This window comes from Amia ocellicauda, chromosome 12 (assembly GCF_036373705.1).
Source record: "Amia ocellicauda isolate fAmiCal2 chromosome 12, fAmiCal2.hap1, whole genome shotgun sequence".
In the NCBI taxonomy this organism is placed as follows: Eukaryota; Metazoa; Chordata; class Actinopteri; order Amiiformes; family Amiidae; genus Amia; species Amia ocellicauda.
In genome coordinates, this window is record NC_089861.1 from 26,705,293 (window position 1) to 26,727,142 (window position 21,850).

General features: G+C 37.8%; 1 protein-coding gene across 1 annotated transcript in view; it reads right to left on the reverse strand.

Annotated features, from left to right (window-relative positions):
- Nucleotides 1–1,235: 1,235 nt before the first annotated feature.
- Nucleotides 1,236–21,850, reverse strand: part of LOC136764795 (B-cell receptor CD22) — a 35,576-nt gene continuing 14,961 nt past the window's right edge. Inside the window, exons 4-19 of the mRNA XM_066719116.1 lie at nt 21,135–21,419; nt 19,683–19,946; nt 19,233–19,502; nt 18,291–18,551; nt 17,760–18,023; nt 17,103–17,375; nt 16,608–16,859; nt 15,492–15,758; nt 14,992–15,252; nt 8,794–8,878; nt 7,815–7,887; nt 7,210–7,349; nt 6,325–6,382; nt 5,607–5,722; nt 4,838–4,916; nt 1,236–2,628 (exon numbers count right to left, since the gene is read on the reverse strand). Of these exons, the coding sequence (XP_066575213.1) occupies nt 2,428–2,628; nt 4,838–4,916; nt 5,607–5,722; nt 6,325–6,382; nt 7,210–7,349; nt 7,815–7,887; nt 8,794–8,878; nt 14,992–15,252; nt 15,492–15,758; nt 16,608–16,859; nt 17,103–17,375; nt 17,760–18,023; nt 18,291–18,551; nt 19,233–19,502; nt 19,683–19,946; nt 21,135–21,419 (3,149 nt within the window). The 3' untranslated portion in view covers nt 1,236–2,427. The remainder of the gene's footprint in view (nt 2,629–4,837; nt 4,917–5,606; nt 5,723–6,324; nt 6,383–7,209; nt 7,350–7,814; nt 7,888–8,793; nt 8,879–14,991; nt 15,253–15,491; nt 15,759–16,607; nt 16,860–17,102; nt 17,376–17,759; nt 18,024–18,290; nt 18,552–19,232; nt 19,503–19,682; nt 19,947–21,134; nt 21,420–21,850) is intronic.

Consider the following 21,850-nt stretch of genomic DNA (forward strand, 5'->3'; position numbering starts at 1 on the left):
GAATGGTGTAGGATTTAAACCCATTTTGATATGTTCCCCAATTTTAGGGGCTCAGAAGTATTTGGACAAACTAACATAATCATGAATTAAATTGTGAGTTTCAATACTTGGTTGCAAATCCTTTGCAGTCAATGACTGCCTGAAGTCTGGAATCCAGAGCCAAAATTATGACAATTGTGTCACTGTCCAAATATTTATGGACCTAACTGTATGAGAGAAAAAGAGAGCGTGGGTGTATGTTAAAATGGCAATGGGCTGAAACAGATCAAAGCTATTGAATAGATCCCAAGAGATGAAAAAAGACCAAGACAACCAGATAGAAGATGGGAGATTAAATAATAAACTTTCCAGATGTAACTGGGAATAGGAAGCTGTAGGAAACATGTCAGGGAGGCCAGAAGAAGATCATAATGGGCTGATGATGACAGTTATCCACTAATATATTCCCTGCAGTCCCACCTCACTGACTCTTTAGCTACTGCTGCTCCTAGGGATCCTACATTCAAATGCGTGTCATTGAAATGAGTGCCTTCGATTTTATAATACAATCAATGGAGATGCAAATGGAGATGCAAATGGAGATATGCATTTATATAAGTATGACAATTATTGTTGCATGCTGGGAAAAAGTCGTGACAGTAGAGATAGTGTCATTACATATTTTAAGGTGGTCCTACTAGATTACAGTTCTTGAATGTTTGGGTTAACACTGTATTAACTTAGCAATGCCTTCTTAGGACCCTTATGTTTTTTGTGTATATTGTATTTATTTATTTTCAAATATTAAAACTGTATTCAAAACTATTTTGAAACTGTACCCATAATCGCTATAAATATATTTGACATGACCACGAAGGTCATGATGTACCGACCAGCACAAGCTGTGCAAGCAGTCAGTAAAATTAACACAATGAGTTGAGTATGATAGGTGGTTACTTTTCAGCCCTTTGAAGGATGTTTTCAGTTAGATGTTGGCTGTCCTAATAGAAATGTACAAAAACAAAGACAAAAAATGTTTTATCTGTAACAGTACTATTTTCAAAAAGATCTGTTTTTATATTCCTGTGTGTTTTCAGCTGCATATTTCATAATTCGTTTCGAATTTTCTAATTAATCAAAGTTTTGATGTTGAATTCCTAAGTGTTTTTTTTTTTAATATAAGTTTGTCCTGATTGGCTACAGTGATGCCTGGAGGATAACAATTGGAATAGTTTACCAAACACAAGATGAGAAAAATGAAACCCTCTACCTAAAACATTGTAGGTGCATGATTTAATTAACTTTCAGAAAACATACAAAAACATTATGTAACAGTAATAGCAATTTGGCATTGATTTGGGTTCTGTATTAAAAAAGAAATAGAAAGCAATGAAAAAAATGAATTAAACATGATGTGTTCCTGAAATCTCAAATGTCAATCATAAGCAAACCTCCAGGTTGCATCTGTGAATGGCACTTAACTATGACATCATCTGAGCTGACTAATTCAGTAGAAAGACTATGACAGGTTCCTAAAGACATTTTCTCTCTGTTACATAGACTTGCACTTTGTATAGCCTGCCTTTAACAAATCTCTTAATGTAATCAGATTTAGGCCGGGGATCTTATGAAAAAGCTGACACAATGAATGCTTTGACATGATTGCATAACTAGTTCACATTTTGCTGCTATTAGAAACAAGCAAGATTCAGTTCCGAGCAATTTTATGAAATCATGTTTTACATAATGTGTTGGTAAGCTAAAGCCAAAAACAACTAAGCTGGACAATTGTTTTTTAGCTCTTAAACAGATTTGTAGAGGATAATGGGGCTGGAATGGACCAGCAGACACAGGGGCCTCTGGGACCATTGTTGGTACTACAATGTCACAAGGAATGGGACAACAAAGGTACAGACTCTGAGAAGGCTTATTTTTGGCACACTACTTCATTACTATATAACAATATCAAATTATTTAACTCTGTTTTAAAATCTTAGCCATCATAGCCATTTCCATAAAGATTTTAACAGCATACTTATGTTATGTTCAATGTACAAGTTGATAAAACTCTAATTTACTTAGATTAGCGGCCTCAAAGATTTATTCTACATTCCCCAGTCCTTTTTTAGTTACCCTGAATGATCAGGGTTTCATTGTAAATTCACAGAGTGATCGTCAGGGTTGATTATACTCGACAGCACAATCCTGCCCAAGATGGCCTACGCCCATCGCTCACCCTGGGGACACTCCAGCATGGTATGTCAAAGCACTTTACTCCCAATATCCCCCTTTTAGACTTGGGAATTGAGTTCCACATGTTCAGCGAGAGGAACAGATAGATAATTACAGAGGGTGAAATGAAAACCAGAGATCCTCTATGGCTGTAAAATAAAAATATATATAAAAAAGAGCAGAGCGACCCTGGCATGTCCAAACCTTGGGCCAAGCTTAGGTCTTGACTTTGGAGTATTGTGTGGTGTAGTCCTCCTCATCAGAGTCAGGCTCTGATTCCCACTCCAGACTGCTGCTGGGAAGAGTCTTGGGCAGGACAATGGAGGAGTAGTGGATCCCTTCAATCTCATCTTCCTCCTCTGACTCTTTCCTCTTGGCAACCTTACCACCTTGCATGTTTTCATAATCCCCTTTCCCCTGTTGCGCACACAAGAGAGAGAGAAGACAACCTTACTGTCAAAGTCCCTTATTTGGGAAGCATTCAGAATCGGTCACCCTAAATAAAGTCACCTGCATCACTGTTTTGTTGAACAAGAATGGGTGGCCATCAAAATGCATTACAATGTTGAGGAATGTATCGTAGGAGACTTTGAAAAGCAGCTACACAAGATCTTTAGATTCATAAATATCTACTGGGACCTGCTTATGATCTCACTCCACCACAAACACCACATTTTACCACATCAGATATCTGATCTCTTGTGCCTGTTCTTTCTCCTGCCTTGCCCCAAGGTGGTGGGATTAGCTCTCCACTCGTCCATCACCTCCTCAAAATGTCTTATTCTGACAGACCTCATCTCAGTGCACTGCTGTTCCTATCCCATTTCACTGCAGATGTATTTCACTCTCAGTTGACTGTATTGCTGCATTGTGGTATCTGTGTATCTTACCACACTGCTATTACAGGAACATTGCATTGCCTTGTTGTAATGCTTGTAGGACACTTGAGATAAACAAAATGTTCTAGGAAAACAAGAACATTACTGTTTGAGGAAGTTGTTTCTTGTCTGGTTTGTGGAAAGCCACTTAACATGTTTTTGGTTTAATTTAGTAAAAATCCTTTTAGTAAAATGAAATAAAATACATTTTAAATGTTGCCATTTTCCATTCTAATCTTGATGCAAGATTAAGATTCCCCAGAGTTTTGTAAAAGCCCCACTGTCACTTACTGACACATCTTGCAAAATTCAATTGGGAAGTTAACCAATAGCAAACTGTATCCTGTAACTTTTGTAAAGCTTATGTGAACTGTACGTCACTCTGGATAAGGGTGTCTGCCAATAAATAACTAAATAATAATAATAATAATAATAATAATAATAATAATAATAATAACAACAACAACAACAATAACAATAACAATAACAACACAGGAAATTAAATCAAGTTCTTCAGAGCTTCAGCTGGGTTTTGTACTGAATTGGATTAGAATAAGTTGTCCCACAGTTGTGCCGATGACACTAGGTCCACTGTGCCCAGTTCAATAATGAATTATTGGAAGTGTGTAATGGTGGGGATTGCTAATAGTTAAGTTCTCATCACAACATCTATTTCAGTAGTTTCACAACACCGATTTGCATTGGGTGATTTATTTGATTTTGGCTTATTCTTTTGGCTACTGGAATGACGGTCAGGAGCCGGTCAAACCCCCCTTACAAGGACTGAGCCAAGGAACTGCTGCAGAGGCAGTCGGTGACAGGGGAAATGGTGGTGAGGGGGTGTGTGTTGACGACGGGGTATTTGTACTCTTTGAGCGGAAGTGAGTGTGATGACATCGTAGTTGTTTACTCCTATGTTAATTTATAAATTCCACTTTTTGTAGTTTTTTTGTTGTTGCTTTTATTGCTAGGTAAGTGACTTTTGCATTTCCATATCTGTCATATCAGATATTATGTAAAAAAACAAAAAAACACGTACATTTTAAAACAAAATGTTCAATTACAGTGCTACAATTCATGTGGTTTTGGTGGCCTAGTGGATTAGATACTTGAAGCTACATCAAAGGAAGTGAGTAAGTGGCAAATTCTTACTTTAATCCACTGGATCAATCTAATTTCTCTTCTCCTTTTAAATGATTACTGAACCGTAGTTTAAACAACTTGCACCATACCTGAAAATCCAAGGCATGGATTTTGCAACTTGTTTTTTTCAGTTGTAATACACCACAATGATTGACATGTTGTTCCTCTTTTCCAGTTTAAAGTTTTCTGATTTGTGTTTTCCTGTTTGTCATTTTGTTTTCCTTTTTGTTATTCTGTTATCTTTGTTTTCATATTTGTAATTTTTCCTTTTTGTTATTTTGGTTTTCTTTTTGTACTTGTATCTTCTGATTTGTTGTTGTGTTTTGCATCACAGGGCCACTGTAATTTACATATTCTTACAAATAATATTGAATAAGACATATGAGTAATAAAGGGATGCATGTCCCTTTAAATGAATGTCTGTAGCTGCTGCCGCTTAATCAACGGGTCTATTCGACTTAATGCAGAAGACTAATTGAGATGATTATAGTAATTGTGAGATTATTAATCAATATGCAGTTTAATTAAGCAGACTACATGGCAGAATAACTATAGTACACTATAATTAAAACAAATCCAGCAAAGAAGAACAATCAAACTAATACCTGTTTTTTCTGACTAGTCCGGTTTACTTTAGCATATATAGCACCATCGCCTTCCCTCAAATTGAAGTTGTCTTCTTTCCTAAAAAAAACACACAAATATACAAAAATAACCAACAATATTAAAATTACTGGAATATTAGAAATCACGTGTATGTCACATACTTTGCCTTCTTATGTGCAGTGTGGTTGCTATCCAGAATATTGTGCAGTACTTTTAAAGATATTTACATATTTAGCTTAATGCTAATTTAATTTAGTGTTGAAAAAGACTGTCCCTATGTTGTGCATGTATGTCGATCAATAATACTTTGGTCTGTTTGTATCATTAAACATTTATATCTGTAACATTTCAATCAGGCATTTCACCACTACTAACTCAGTATCACATTTTTTGTTATCTATACTGTGTTTTCCATTATTACATCACATTAAGTTTATTAATACATTAAGTTAATCTCTTTCCTGTTTTCTGCACTAGGTAATTTGGCACCAAAATTATGTATAGGCTAATATTTCATTTACATGTTAACTGATTTCTGTTTAACTCCCTTCTTGTCTCGGAGTCCCCCAGTGACAGTCGAGTTATATTCAATTTACCACCTGCCTCACTAATCTCAGGATACCATCTGAATACTGTATTTGTCATCATATGGCACTGATGCGTATCCTTATAAAGTCAGGGAAACCAATGCTGAAATGTTCGTTATTAACTAGCATACTGTTTGTTTCAATTATTTGTATTTATTACATTAAATCTCACAGTACAAACCCGTTAGGTTGATGTTTTCCATGGAAATCGAGATAAGCGTAGTTCAGGGTCTCCTCACACCCAGTCTGACCAGCATCTCCGTTCAGACACTCCCTCTTCCCTCCCTCATCCAGGCCCTGCAGTACAGTTACTTGTAACAACAAGAGCGCTACTTCTAACCTAATGGCTGCAATTCATTTAATAAAGACAGGAATTACAACAGGATTTAAACAATAGGCACTTCCTGCGAGTTCTGAGGGTCACATTATTCTTTATTACTTTTAATTAATGTAGCCTAATGGTGTGTTTTTTTAAGTTTATTCAGTATTTTGTGTGATTTTCTGATGATCTTAAAACGTTGTTAATGGAAACTATAATTACTATAAAGGAGTAAGACCATGGTGCTATATCATGGTTGTCTTGATCATGATTGACTGGGGAAGTCAAATATGGGGCAGCACATTCTGATGAGTGTTTATGTCCTTAGGCCTTAAGTCATGGACCCCCAGAGATACATTTTGTCAGAACACTCTCATTTTGTAGGAGTTTTTGTTAATCTCTTTTCCTAATGGTTTACTTTTACATGTTATCACATGCAAAATACTAATACAATTTGATTGATTGATTACTATTTCTGATTATTTCTAAATATCCAAAAGCTGGTATGAGAAGGCTAGTCTTCATAGTATTTCAAATCGTTCAGTAAATGTTTCATGCAACACTTTTCTGTCTCACTTACCTTCTGTGCGACAGCTGTTTTCACTGTGCTGTAGATGGTAGTCACTTCAGAGCAACGTCTTCCGGTTAGCAAAGGTCATGAAACAAGCAGAAGCAAAATATGTTATATGTTTGTATGTGATTTGCAATGTCAGTAATAGTGTGAACATAAACCTGTTTTATACCCCGGATGAATTTAGTTATCTGTTCTTCCAAACTTCATTTTTCACAGTATATTAACTATTTTTTTTTTTTTACTATTTCGTATTTCTGGTCACGCCCTGGAGGCAGTTGGATAAGCTGGTTTAAAATAGTTGGGTACTAGAATCTTCTTTTCATTAGTTATGTAATAAAACATCTTATTTACAGGGAATTAGGAATGAGTGAACCTTTCAGACATCATGCGTACCTTTACGGCTACCATTACGGGTACCTGAAGACATCTAGCCCATTACGTTGGAGGGTGAAACTCAAGAAATAAGTCACAGAATTGTGTTACATCACCCAAACACATTCAAATAAATGAAGTGAAACAATTAAATATTCAAACATGCACAGTGAAATGCTGAAAATCAAGTTCATATTCTTAAAATGACAATGAAACAGACAGTACTTTATTGCAAATATATTATCATACTTTTTTTCATTCATTTCTTAAAATACAATTTAATTTAGTGTTTTCAATTTTGATTTTGTTTACCAAAACACTGATGTAATGGCAGTTCAGTCATATAAATGGATGTCTGGATGCCCATTCTCTTCCAAGGGCAAGAGATGGAGCTCCCGATCTCACCCCTTACTCAATGTCATCACATTGGAAAATAACCATGTGTTGACACCACGCTGCAGCGGAAATGTGTGTGCATTGGTGATCATTTCGGTGGACATGTTGCCGTCTGGCACTCACCCTGGTCGAGGTAAGTTAGGGACATGGCTGTGGAGGGCGAACTGAGGGTTGTGGATTCCTTCGGTCAGGTCTTCACGGCTCCTCTGAGATTCACTCATCCCCTCAAGCACGAGATTCTCTCGGGTATTGTTTCGGGCACCCTTGGCACCAACAAACAAAAACACATGGGATTCATTGACCATTTTCCTCAGTTTACTAAAACCAACTTTAAGTTTTAATGGACACCAAACAAGCACGATGGGTCAAATGGATCCTCTTGTTTGTAAACTTTCTTAAGTCTCCTAGCTAAAAGGCTGTAAATGTCAATGATTTTATAACCAATATATTATCTTGATGAATATGAATCTATTTAAATTCAGCAGCCATTTTAAAGAGTAGTCAGCTAACTCCCAATGTAGGGTGGGACCTGCTTAGTAAATTCAATTTCCCAGTAAACTACCTCAGCAGGTTATTCATGGTTCAGGTCAAGTGAAAAGTAAACCCTTTGGTTTCAGTAACAGTACAAGTACTGTGGAACATACTAAGACATTTAAGAAACTGAAAAAGTAAAAATACTAATACATCATAAAAATAGAAACCAAAGGGAATAAAAGAGAAAACCGTACCACATAGCCTAGTAATTTCAGGCACATGTCCTTGTCTCTGACACCTCCTTGTGTTGCTTTTCTCTTTCGTCTTCTGTGGAACAAAACAGCACATGTGTGAATCCTATGCTTGGTTTTACAATCAATAGGGTTCAGGGGAGCAGAGTACTGAAGAGATACTGATGGGGACTGAATTAATTCCTTTAGCTGCAGAGATGTTTAACTTGTGCTCAATGCTCCCCCTTGTGGAGAGGAACTGGGAGAAGCTGCACTGGTAAATAGATGAATAAAGTAATTGCTTCCCATAAACTAATACTTGTTTAGTGACTTAGGGAGGTAACAACCATTCTGGGTTGGGCTTTAAGATAGGTCTAAGAGTTTTTCAGGTAACACCTATTTATAATAATAATGGTCCATAAGCAAAATTAGAGCATAAATGAGGAGAAAAGCTTTACTTCAGATCATTTCCATCCCATTGCTGGAATAGTGTTAAAATATGTCATGTTCCTTGATCTTCATGGGACCTTGATCCCATGGAACCAACATTGGGATGAATAGGAACAGCTAATAAGGACGAGGCAGTTTTTAAACCAATACCATGACAGGATGGGGGTTCACAGATCCAAGGCATAGCCTGAGACTTTACAGGGAGACAACACAGTGAACAGCAGAGCAAATGCATCATTTGGAGGACTGAACTCACTTTGAGAAACCTGAAAGTTGCCAGGAGTCTGTGGAGAACTGTGGAGAGCTTGTAACCCACACAAACTAGGGAACAGTTTGCCATCAGTGAATCCAATTGGTGAATCCTGGTCACAAACTTAGAATTACAAGGCAAAGATCCAGATCATTCATCTCTGGACTCTAAACTTTAGAGAGGAGATATTTGATCCCCTTGTATCTTGTACCAGTGATTAATTCTGCATTCATTTTGAATACACAAAGCAGGGACTGCTGTTCTTGTCTTATATAGTTACACACAAGCAAAACAATGACTAACCTGTGGATGAGGCAGAAGGTCAAAAGAATGATAAGGATCAGAGACAAAATCACAAGCAAAATGATGTTCATCTGAGAAAGACCACCTGAAATTAGAGCACAAGAGACATACTTTATGATCTGAAAAGTGGAGGAGGGTTGATTCATATATTTGTGTATTGTCCATAAGTGACTAATAGCAGTAGCAGACTGGCCATCTGGAGCACTGAGTGAAATCCTAGAGGGCTGGTCGATATGTGGGCCGGGGGGGGCAATTTAATTTTTTTCTTTTCAAACAAAAAAAACATTTCCTGGCAGTCAAATGCTTCTTTTTTGTTAATTGGTGGGCCAGCCCACTCAATCAATATTACATTGGGCTGGCCCAGTACCGGTATTACCCCCGAGAGATCATCCGGGGCTTCAATTGGCTTATGTGAATTTCGGCAAAGTCAGTGCTGTGGTCGAAGCGTTGGCAATGTGGGGGCTGGGGCAGGGAGGGAGACAGATAACACATCATCAATATTGTGCTGCTAATAGGGATGTTACTAGTTTACATTTTAAACGTTAACAAAGTGATCAACATTTATTTTCTCTTCATTCTGATGTCGAATTGGGTGGATCCGCCCAAAATTGGGGCATCTATTACTAAGTGTTACAGGGTTCCCACGGAAATCAGATTTTTTTTCCATGATCATTTTCTGATTTTCCATGACTAAATTAGGTATTTGTTTACAACAAAAATGCTGGAAAGTTGGAAATGCACACATAAAATAATGAGGATATTGATAAATACAATAGGAAAGAACCACATAATCAGCTTTTGTCATGATGGCCTCCTCCTCCCCTTACAGCCATCCAATTCACCTACTTTAATAAAAGATGCTACCATCAACTAATAAAGAGTACACAAAGATGTAAATGCAAAATTAAACCTTGTACTGTCGGATCAATGTATACAGTGAGGGAAAATAGTTTTTGATCCCCTGCTGATTTTGTACGTTTGCCCACTGACAAAGAAATGATCAGTCTATAATTTTAATGGTAGGTGTATTTTAACAGTGAGAGACAGAATAACAACAAAAAAATCCAGAAAAACGCATTTCAAAAAAGTTATACATTGATTTTTATGTTAATGAGGGAAATAAGTATTTGATCCCCTATCAATCAGCAAGATTTCTGGCTCCCAGGTGTCTTTTATACAGGTAACGAACTGAGATTAGGAGCACTCCTAATCTCAGCTCATTACCTGTATAAAAGACACCGGGGAGCCAGAAGCAATCAATCAATCAGATTACAAACTCTCCACCATGGCCAAGACCAAAGAGCTGTCCAAGGATGTCAGGGACAAGATTGTAGACCTACACAAGGCTGGAATGGGCTACAAGACCATCGCCAAGCAGCTTGGTGAGAAGGTGACAACAGTTGGTGCGATTATTCGCAAATGGAAGGAACACAAAATAACTGTCAGTCTCCCTTGGTCTGGGGCTCCATGCAAGATCTCACCTCGTGGAGTTTCAATGATCATGAGAATGGTGAGGAATCAGCCCAGAACTACACGGGAGGATCTTGTTAATGATCTCAAGGCAGCTGGGACCATAGTCACCAAGAAAACAATTGGTAACACACTATGCCGTGAAGGACTGAAATCCTGCAGCGCCCGCAAGGCCCCCCTGCTCAAGAAAGCACATGTACAGACCCGTCTGAAGTTTGCCAACATCTGAATGATTCAGAGGAGAACTGGGTGAAAGTGCTGTGGTCATATGAGACCAAAATGGAGCTCTTTGGCATCAACTCAACTCGCCGTGTTTGGAGGAGGAGGAATGACCCCAAGAACACCATCCTCACTGTCAAACATGGAGGTGGAAACATTATGTTTTGGGGGTGTTTTTCTGCTAAGGGGACGGACAACTGCACCGCATCAAAGGGACGATGGACAGGGCCATGTACCGTCAAATCTTGGGTGAGAACCTCCTTCCCTCAGCCAGGACATTGAAAATGGGTCATGGATGGGTATTCCAGCATGACAATGACCCAAAACACACAGCCAAGGCAACAAAGGAGTGACTCAAGAAGAAGCACATTAAGGTCCTGGAGTGTCCTAGCCAGCCTCCAGACCTTAATCCCATAGAAAATCTGTGGAGGGAGCTGAAGGTTCGAGTTGCCAAACGTCAGCCTCGAAACCTTAATGACTTGGAGAGGATCTGCAAAGAGGAGTGGGACAAAATCCCTCCTGAGATGTGTGCAAACCTGGTGGCCAACTACAAGAAACGTCTGACCTCTGTGATTGCCAACAAGGGTTTTGCCACCAAGTACTAAGTCGAAGGGGTCAAATACTTATTTCCCCATTAACATGCAAATCAATTTATAACTTTTTTGAAATGCGTTTTTCTGGATTTTTTTGTTGTTATTCTGTCTCTCACTGCTAAAATACACCTACCATTAAAATTATAGACTGATCATTTCTTTGTCAGTGGGCAAATGTACAAAATCAGCAGGGGATCAAATACTTTTTTCCCTCACTGTATGTCTTATAAATGTTAATTACAGTAGAAACTATACAAAACCAAATTAACAATCTGTTTTTAATAGTTTTAGCAGTAATTCTGAATTGCATTGAATATAAACTACTATAAATCAGCTAAATTAATTAATAAAAACATACATTCAAACATTATGATATACAAATGGTCTGTTCAGTAGGGGCCTACAGTAATCCTTTCCCATATGCTGCTTTTAGATGACTGCTTTGTTTTAAACTTTAAGGCTTTTGATTATTTTTAATTTCTTTAAAAAATATATAAATTATGATTTTCAACAATAAATTACCAGATTTTTGTGTTTGAGGAGTTAGGATTTTACTGATTTATACCCATTTTAAAACACACTCAATATTATTTTCAGTTTCTCATCGGTAATTATTTTTTATGAAATACTACTTCACAAGCTTGTTTGATATTACAATATTATCTTGTCAACACTCTCATCGAAGCTGTTCACACAGATGCTTGCTGTTTAATATCGCGCACTATGATTGGCTCACATATGGAGGTTGGTCAGCATTGTGGCATTGAGGACAGTGCCCACGCTGACAGAATAAAGCAGCACGTAGAAAGCAAACGGCACAAGAAACTCAGCAAAAGTGAGCTTTGGGATAAACAGTGTATATTGATAACTTTTGTAGAACTTGTTTGTGGTTTTGAAATTCAATTTGTTGAATAGAACAATATGTAGTTATTATTTACTTGATTTTAAATAAATATGCATATCATACATTTGGCTACTTAATTTAAATGCAATGGACACTTCACAAAGTTTGAGCATTTAATGTAGGCAGGGGTTCTCAACACTGGTCCAATTTACACTTTAAACAGGATTTAATACAATTTTATTATGTGCCATGAAACTGTTACTTTGTATCAGAGTGTTCATTTTATCCCATGTACTGTATGTTGTAAATGGGTTTGACTGTGTATATGTGATTTTCCATGACTTTTCCATGACTTTTCATGACCATTTTTCTTCCCATGAATTTTCCAGGATTTTCCATGACCTTGGGAAACCTGGTATTAATTCATAAGGAAATTATTTGTGATGTTTTTGAACTGTGTATTTGAGATTTGGCTGAAAAGAACCACATGCGGTTTGTTTTGATTTTGTTGATGAGAGAGAGAGAGAGAGGATGGAGGATGGAGGCCTGTTTATATTTGGGGGCTGTGTAAGGTGAGAGGGGATATATATATATATATACATATACACTCACCTAAAGGATTATTAGGAACACCATACTAATACTGTGTTTGACCCCCTTTCGCCTTCAGAACTGCCTTAATTCTACGTGGCATTGATTCAACAAGGTGCTGAAAGCATTCTTTAGAAATGTTGGCCCATATTGATAGGATAGCATCTTGCAGTTGATGGAGATTTGTGGGATGCACATCCAGGGAACGAAGCTCCCGTTCCACCACATCCCAAAGATGCTCTATTGGGTTGAGATCTGGTGACTGTGGGGGCCAGTTTAGTACAGTGAACTCATTGTCATGTTCAAGAAACCAATTTGATTCAAATGATTCGACCTTTGTGACATGGTGCATTATCCTGCTGGAAGTAGCCATCAGAGGATGGGTACATGGTGGTCATAAAGGGATGGACATGGTCTGGCACCAACAACCATGCCACGCTCAAAATTGCTTAAATCACCTTTCTTTCCCATTCAGACATTCAGTTTGGAGTTCAGGAGATTGTCTTGACCAGGACCACACCCCTAAATGCATTGAAGCAACTGCCATGTGATTGGTTGGTTAGATAATTGCATTAATGAGAAATTGAACAAGTGTTCCTAATAATCCTTTAGGTGAGTGTGTGTATATATATATATATATATATATATATATATATATATATATATATATATATATTGAAGACTCTGTATAGGAAGTTGAAGAAAGTGTTTTGTGATAATTATTTAATGTTTTGTATTGGTACTAGCATTGGTACCAGATTCGATTTAGCAGGACAAGTAAAGGGTCAACAAGGTCGATTTGTTAGAAACTCCCGTCAGTAATGAAAGATTACACAGTGCCGAAATAGCCTACAGATGTCTGCTGTGAATTTGTTTATGGCTTAATCGTTTCTCCAGATTAGGCAGGAATGTTTCTGTTAATGAGCGATTGACACTAGGTAAATGACCACCGTGGGATCGCATCTTCCTAGTGCACATCAAAGACGGACATCTGCTTTTTGTATCCATCACCTCTTCGCGGGAGGACAGATCGTAAAACAGACCCGGACCTGTATCTTCTGATTGGATGAACGGCCATAAGATGTTATGTCATTTTCCCTATAAAAGTTGTACTCATGTCTGTAAACATTAAGCCTCACTGAAGGAATTATTTCTGACAGTGGAGCTTCCGAGCCGGCCCGATTAAAGTTCTGTTTGCTTTGTCTCCGTGACTTCTCCACTTATTTCCGAGACGGTTCTACATATACATATACAGTTAGGTCCAAAAACATTTGGACAGTGACACGATTGTCATCATTTTGGCTCTGTACGCCACAACAATGGATTTGAAAGGAAACAATGAAAGCAAAATGCCCCAAGAACAAGCAGGAACTAAAGACAGCTGCAGTACAGGCCTGGCAGAGCATCACCAGGGAAGAAACCCAGCATCTGGTGATGTCTATGGGTTCCAGACTTCAGGCAATCATTGACTGCAAAGGATTTGCAACCAAGTACTGAAACTCATAATTTAATTCAAGATTATGTTAGTTTGTCCAAATACTTTTGAGCCCCTAAAACTGGGGGGACAAACATATAAAAATGGGTGTAATTCCTACATCATTCACCCACTACACTTAAAGCACATCTTGATTGTTTCCTTTCAGATCCATTGTGGTGGCATACAGAGCCAAAATGATGACAAATGTGTTTTTATGGACCTAACTGTACATCACTATATTATATATATATATAAATACATTTCAGTGAAGATGAATTATTTTATTCAAACCTTAACCTTAAGAAAATAATTGTCCAGTCAAATGTTTGTCTGTTCTTGACTACAGCAACATTGATATCAATTCAGCAGAAAGGACTTTAAAACCCTTACAAGGAGTTTACCATACTACACTCAAATTAAAGATGAAAGTCTGTATTTAAAGCCCATCTTGATTGTTTCAGGAGACACTTCTTCACACAGAGAGTTGTCACAATCTGGAACAAACTCCCCAGCGATGTGGTAGAAGCTGAGAATTTGGGAACATTTAAAAATAGACTGGATAGGATCCTTGGATCACTCAGTTATTAATGGACACCAAACGAGCACGATCGGTCAAATGGCCTCCTCTTGTTTGTAAACTTTCCTATGTTCTTATGTTCTTATGTTTCCTTTCAAATCCATTGTGGTGGCGTACAGAGCCAAAATGATGACAATTGTGTCACTGTCCAAATGTCTATGGACCTAACTGTATATATATAGTATTATCTCTATTATTTATTATACAGTATTATACAACAGTAGAAGGCATTGCAGTACTCCGGGATGAGGCCTGAAATCCACTGATTTACCTTTAAAATGCAACTCATACACCTAGAACAAAGCCATCTAGAATATATCGTAAATAGACTCATTACTGACTTTTTAGCAGAAGAAAACACACTGGTTTTTGTTATGGTCTTTTGTGAAAGTCTCCTAAAGACTATGTGAATCACCCTTGAACTCACGTTTCATGGGTAATCGTATCCGAATGGACTCCTCCCTTGAGATCTCATTGCGGGCTGAACAATAGTACATGAATGGATCCGCTGAGTGCACAGTCAGATTCTGATTGCTTGAAATGTATGTCTCCTCAAATTGTTGGGATATGGTGTACCACGAGTACTCTATCACAGGGGGATAGCTCTCACAGCTGCACATCATCCATACGTTGCCATCCGTATATGGATTACTGTGATTGTGCACGATTTTGATGGATTTGGGAGCATCTGCAACAAGACCACAAAAGACAATTCACATTGGTTTTACTACATTAGTCCCTATTGTACAAGTAGGTCGGAGTCTACAGCAAGAACACGGCACTCATAGGAACTGTTTAATACATATGGACTTTTAAATCAGTATTTTATGTAAGAGTTGATGTATTTATTTTCATAATTAGTGAATTCATTAAGTGTTATAGAAGACTGAGATTAACAATATTGACAAACACCATGAAAACACTTACACTTCACGTTGAAAGTGGTGACTGTGGAGTTGCTTTCTCCAATGTCATTCTTTACACTGCAGTAGTAGCTGCCACTGTCAGTGTAAGAAACGTGGTTGAATTTCAACGGGTTCCCATTTCCCATTGTCTTGTCTTTGCCCTCTGTGACTTTGAACCATGAGTAATGGGTGATTGGTGGATAACCTTGGGAGTTGCATCGGAGATCCAAGTATTTATTTTCTCTGATGTCAGAGGTGGAGGCCACCACTGATGGGATTGTTGGTGGATCTGTATGTGAAGGGAGCCAAAACAGATCCATAAGACACAGCAACAAATCAATAAGCATGAATAACCAAAGAAGATGTTTCATCACGAGTTAACAATGCCAGGAGTCCTATTAGTGGCACACGGCTTCATTGCAATGTAACAATGTAAAACTTTTATTCTTTAAAACTGTATCCTTACACCTGTACTTTGCAAAAAAACAATGATGTGGTTTTATATTCTTTTTTCAGCCAACCAACAATTTATTATAATTCGTTGTCACATCCAAAGAGTTGAGAGATTATTTACATTGAAACCCATAGATCAAGCAGTCACCTTTCCCTCTTATCTGTGCATAAGACTTGTGTGGTTATTGTCAGACATGCATGGGAGCATTTCATAGAAGCTCTTTATAATATAGTGTCTAATCCGAGTTATTTTAGCATCATCCCACGCAAACCAGGGAGATCTAAACCATATCAATTCAGGCCGGGAAGAATCTACCAGGGAGACAGGTAAGCAAGAGATTATTGTAAGCCAACCAAGTGGAGTCTAAAGATGAACCAATCTGATTTAATCTCGAGAGTTATGGAATTGGACGAACAAGGGCAGAATGTATCTTCCTTCCCGTTTCTGCCTCAGTACCAGGGGCTGCCGGAGAGCAGATGTGAGGCAAAATATATTGAACTGTGCTTCAAAACCTGTGCGCGGGCACAAAAGCACACTTGTATCAGTGAATAAATTAGAAAACTGTTACTAGTAGCACCTTCATCATGTTTGTCAGGAGGATTTTGAAACACCATAATCTCTACTGAATTAATATACTTTTGTGTGTGTATGTGTGAGTGTGTGTGAGTGTGTGTTTGCTCTTACATTTCACAAGTAGCTTCTCTGTTCTCTCAGATGTGCCTTCAGTGTTCTTTGCAGTGCAAGTAACAGGTCCTGTGTCATTCACTTCTGCAATGAAGGTCACTTCGATGGAGTTTGTGGTCTTAATCACGCTATGCTTGATGGTTGTCAGCTTGAGCTCTGACACAGGGTGGCTCTGAACAGAGCAGACTATGGTTGTTCTGGATCCCTGGATCACGTCACTTGGAATGGTCAATGTGGGTTTAAAAGGAGGATCTGTTCAGAGGCACAGACACGAAAAGAGTCATTGCTTTGCAAGACATTTTTCAGTTGCTTTATATAGATCCTGGCATTACGCTCTCCAAAACGATACGCTACACTACTGCTAAGGCAATCTCACATTTACGTTAATAAAGCTCAAGACCCTCAGCCTATTTTAGGCCCAGGGAGAAATATTTCACTCCCTCAGGCCAGCCATAAGAATACCTGGATGGGAATCAAAAGGACATGTTTACTTACAAAGTACTTCTACTTCGATGCTGCTGGAGTTCTGTGCATTATATTCATTTTCTGCAGAACAGTGGTATTTCCCAGCATCCTTCACAGTTACCTTGACCAAATCCATTACCTGGCTCTTTGGTTCAAGTCTTACAGTGGACTTGGAGTCTTTCTTGTACCAGTAATAGTTTGGAGCTGGGTTGGCCTGTGTTTTGCAGGTGAACTTAATCCTGTATCCTACTTTAACCTTTCCATTTGAGGGATTCGTCTGGATTGTTGGTCTTAGTGGCCCATCTGAAAAATATAACAGCCTAGTTTCAATACACAAAATTGTTGGGGTAGACAGGATTGCATGTAGCACATATATCAGTGCAAACTTCTGTATTAGCAGTTTGCTACAATACAACTCCTTCCAGACAACAATTAAATCCTGCTCACTGCTGCACAATTCTACTGAATCAGGTAAAGCTCCCTTTTAGCAAGATTGGGAAGTTGAATGAGCTGCATATTGAATACAAGGATATGAGGAAGCTTTCTGCCGCTGGGGAAAGAAACCTGGCACTGTTTGATTTTCAGATTCAAACGGGAGGGACTGAAACCTTAATAGGTTTCTGCGGAGAGCAGAACCGAAATCCCTGATGCGTCCACAGTGAATGACAAATGAGAATGAGCACTTACATAACACATCGATCCGGATTTCTTCAGATTTCATAGAGCCCACTGAGTTGGACGCCTCACAGCAGTAAGAACCAGCGTCTGTGTAGCTTATGCTTTGAAAGTGTAAATCCTTTCCTTTTGTGGAAGTCTTCATTGAGTCTTTGTACCATGCAAAGCCAAATTCTGGGGGGTTACTGCCCTGTACGTTGCATTTGAAAGTAACATCTCTTCCTTCATGTATTGCCCCCTCAAAAGGCCTTTTTATAGTGACACCCTTTGGAGCATCTGAAAGAAAGGAAGATAAAAAACATATTAATTATAGGAAGTTTAGGCTGCCATTCTAACAGAGCATGTCTTCACACATCCTGAACTCAATTGGTCTTGCCCTTCCTTACATATACCTACACATTTACATGTAACAGGATGACAGTAAAAAAGTACCTACAAGACCATTTAGGACAAGTAGAGTGAAATGAAATCATAACCTGTTCAAGTTGTTATTTTGAAAGTGTTATGATTCTCTCTGTTTTTTAATCCAAAAAAGACACTTACATTTGACATCAATTACCACCTCGGTGGAGTTCACGGTGCCCAACTTGTTTGTTACTTGACAGCAGTACCTTCCTTTGTCCTCAATTGTGATTTGGGAAAATGAGTGTACAGCGCTGGATGTACTAAGGACACCTCCTCCGATTTTAAACCAGGTGTAAGAAGAAACGGGTGGATTTGCTTTGCTGGTACAAGTTAAGTTAATTATGTCTCCTTCTTTCACATTTTCAGGTTTCACAATAACAATGGTTTCTTTTGGAGGATCTGTGAAAGAAATGACAGAAGGTATTGAGAGTGAAATAGGTATTTATTTACTTAATATTTATATACTACATTTATGTATTTGTTTATATATTAAAAAGTGCTTTATGATTAGTAATTTATATGTTTTCCTTCTTGCTTTCCTCTATTACAACAGCTGCATTAATTCTTCATATAACACAGATCTATATCCATCAGTCACAACCTAGAAAACACAATTCAGGCAGTTATAATACTGTACACAGCACAAGCAAAAGAAAGCTATCAGCTTGCCTTCCAAGTGAATGTAATAACAAAGTCCATGTTTCTACTATTTAAAAGTAGAAAATGTGTTTAAATGTGGAACTGACTAGTGTTTTGTTCAGCAATTCCAATCTACTGTCAGTAGGATCTTGAAATCCACACATATATGACAACCCTAAAAAGCTTTTCTTTGTTTCCTGATGGGTATCTTTTCATACTAACATGTCTTATTGAATCACGTGTTTGATTGTTTACTAGCAGACACCTGTACCCAGGACAACAATTATAATAAGTAATTAGTTAAGTAATATTCAATTTGGACCCAGTGAAGCTGAGCAAGTACCAATAAAACATCGCACTAAATGTAGCGGATTATTTCAGCTGAATCAAAAGACAGTGACAATATTTAACAATGAGAAGGGAATACGGGAAGGGACTTACATTCCAATATTATAGTGATACCTTCCGATTTGTTGTTTCCAGCGTCGTTCTGAACCGCACACTTGTACATTTCCTGATCATTTTTAAAGGTGATATTTTTGACCGAGAGAGTTTGACCAGTTTCATTGAGGACTTCTTCATTTTTATACCAGGTGAAGGTGCTCAGTCTCGGGTTACCGGTTGTAAAGGTGCAGTTCATGTCCAGGTCGACACCTTCCACTAATGACTCGATAGGTTTTGAAAGATTAATTTTGGCATCTTCAGGTTTGTCTAACAGAAAGAGTTTTTTTTTGTATTGTTAAACTGACATAATGAAAGAAAAAGTGCAGCTCAATCAAAATGAACCTTGGAATAGTTTAGACTGTGGATTTTACACTGCAACCCTTTTACTGCCGTTTGCAACACATATAAGTGGCTCTGTCAAATGTCAAACTTAAATATGTTACTTACACAGCACATCCAGTTTAAAGGCATCTGAGGTCCCATTTCCCTGCTTATTTAATGCAACGCAGAGATACGTTCCAGAGTTTAGCCGGGTAACTTTCTCAAAATGAATAGAGATGTTTCTTTGGCTTAATACGCCATCTTTGTACCAGTAGTAATCTGTCACAGCAGGGTTGGCGGCCTCCACTGCACATAACAATTTCAGTTCTTTGTTTTCTAAAATCATTTTTTCTTCTGATTCAGATTTCACCTTTACATCTTTGGGGGCAACTGAAAGAATGAAAAGAGACAACCATCATTAGAGAATCCAGATATCTGTTCCTGATAGAGAAAAAAATAATAAAACATCTATCACAAGTATTCTGGCCCCAAATAGCTGTATCAAGACAATCTGAGGAAGTTATTAATTTAAAAAATATTTCACAGGTCTATAGATCTGTATATGTGTTGAAATATGTTGAAGTAGCTGAAATATTCTCATTTACGTTGATCATATTTTGTGGTTTAAGAGACTGTGTTTTATAGGACTGCAACCATATTGTCACTGACAAACTGTATCTGTGTGACAGAAATACTGATATTATGACAGGACAAATATTACTAAACCACCAGGAGATTCATCTGCCCATGACATACAACAACTGAAACAGTACCAATGAAACTGCCCTGATTTTGTGTTATAATTTACTGCCTTGTACAAATTGAGAAGCATGTAGTTTGGCAATCATGGCTCTATTGAATAAAAGCACATAATTATATAGAAGTATATACATTATTGTCTTTGTATTGGGACTTTGTGTGTAGTTTGTTTTTTGTGAACCAGCTGTAGCCATTAGTGGCCAGGAATTAATCCCATCAGATCACAGACCGGTGATTTGGGCAGGGAATTACACTCAGCTTCCACTGTTTTAATGGCAACTTAAGAGCTGTTGATACTTGTGTATAGGGCTTGAAAACACAACGCAAATGTATCTCTTGTGTTTCCAGTCTGTTGAATTTGGCACTATAGCTTGGGGTTTAATTGTGTTTGTCTATTTGAGTTTTGTTACATTTTACAAAGTGAATGCTCAATCTCTGATTTATCATTTGTTTTTTATAAGTGATTAATTAATTATGTAATTAAGTAAGTAAATAAGTAAGTGATTATTTATTGATTGATGTATTGATTGACTTATTGATTGATTAATTAGTTTGTTGGTCTGTTAATTAGCAATGCATCCTCACCCAAGGTAACTTATATACACAATATATATAATTCACTAAAACATTCTGCAATAAACAAAAACAAAACACAAAGTACTTATATTACAGTCCTAGTTGAAGTAATTGAAAGTGAAACTGCAGTGTAGTTGGAGTGCAATAGTGCAGTGTAATCCCTGTATTAAACACTAGAGGGATACAATCAAACTCTTGGTTTGTATTAATCATATGCTGAGCTGGATATAGTTTTGAACTCACATTGAATGTCCAATGTGATTGATCTGACTTCACACTCGTCTTTTTTATTGGGAGGTTCACATGAAAGGATTTTCTGGTGGTCCTTCCAGGAGGGGGTAAAGGCCAGCTCTGTAACCCTCCGTTCGTCTGTGTCTGTCTTATCTGATTGTTGTGAATTCTCCAGATCTTCAGTTGAAGTCCACATTGGGGTTTCGTCACACTTGGCTTTACTGGTACAAACCAAGCTGACATGTTTACCTTCAACAATGGTGGCGGTTTGTACAATGCTAATGCTGCAGGGGTTTTCTTCAAAAGACAAAAACAGAGAGTCAGTACATCAGATATGAGACTGGATTGCAGCTTCACTCAGCTCAGTTCAGAGTTAAGTCTTTAAGGGTGATGTCATACATTGAGGTCCAAATCATGAGAAACCTTAAGTATTTAAATGGGTGAGGCTGAATTACAACAGTGGTATTCCAGATCATCTGTATAATTGTCTTTCAGGTCACTGTCTGGGTCAGTCTGAACAGTTTCTACATATTTCCAATCATGAACTAAAAACATAGCAATAGTAATACATTATAATTTTTCTTAGGTTTCATTTCTTGTTCATATATGTATGTATTTAGTGCTGCTTTGTTTTATGTGGTTCATTAATACAAAAAGTATCACACCAAATTGAAACACTTTCTACAAGCAATCTGCAGCCCCAGAGCTCGGATAGCAACACACTCACT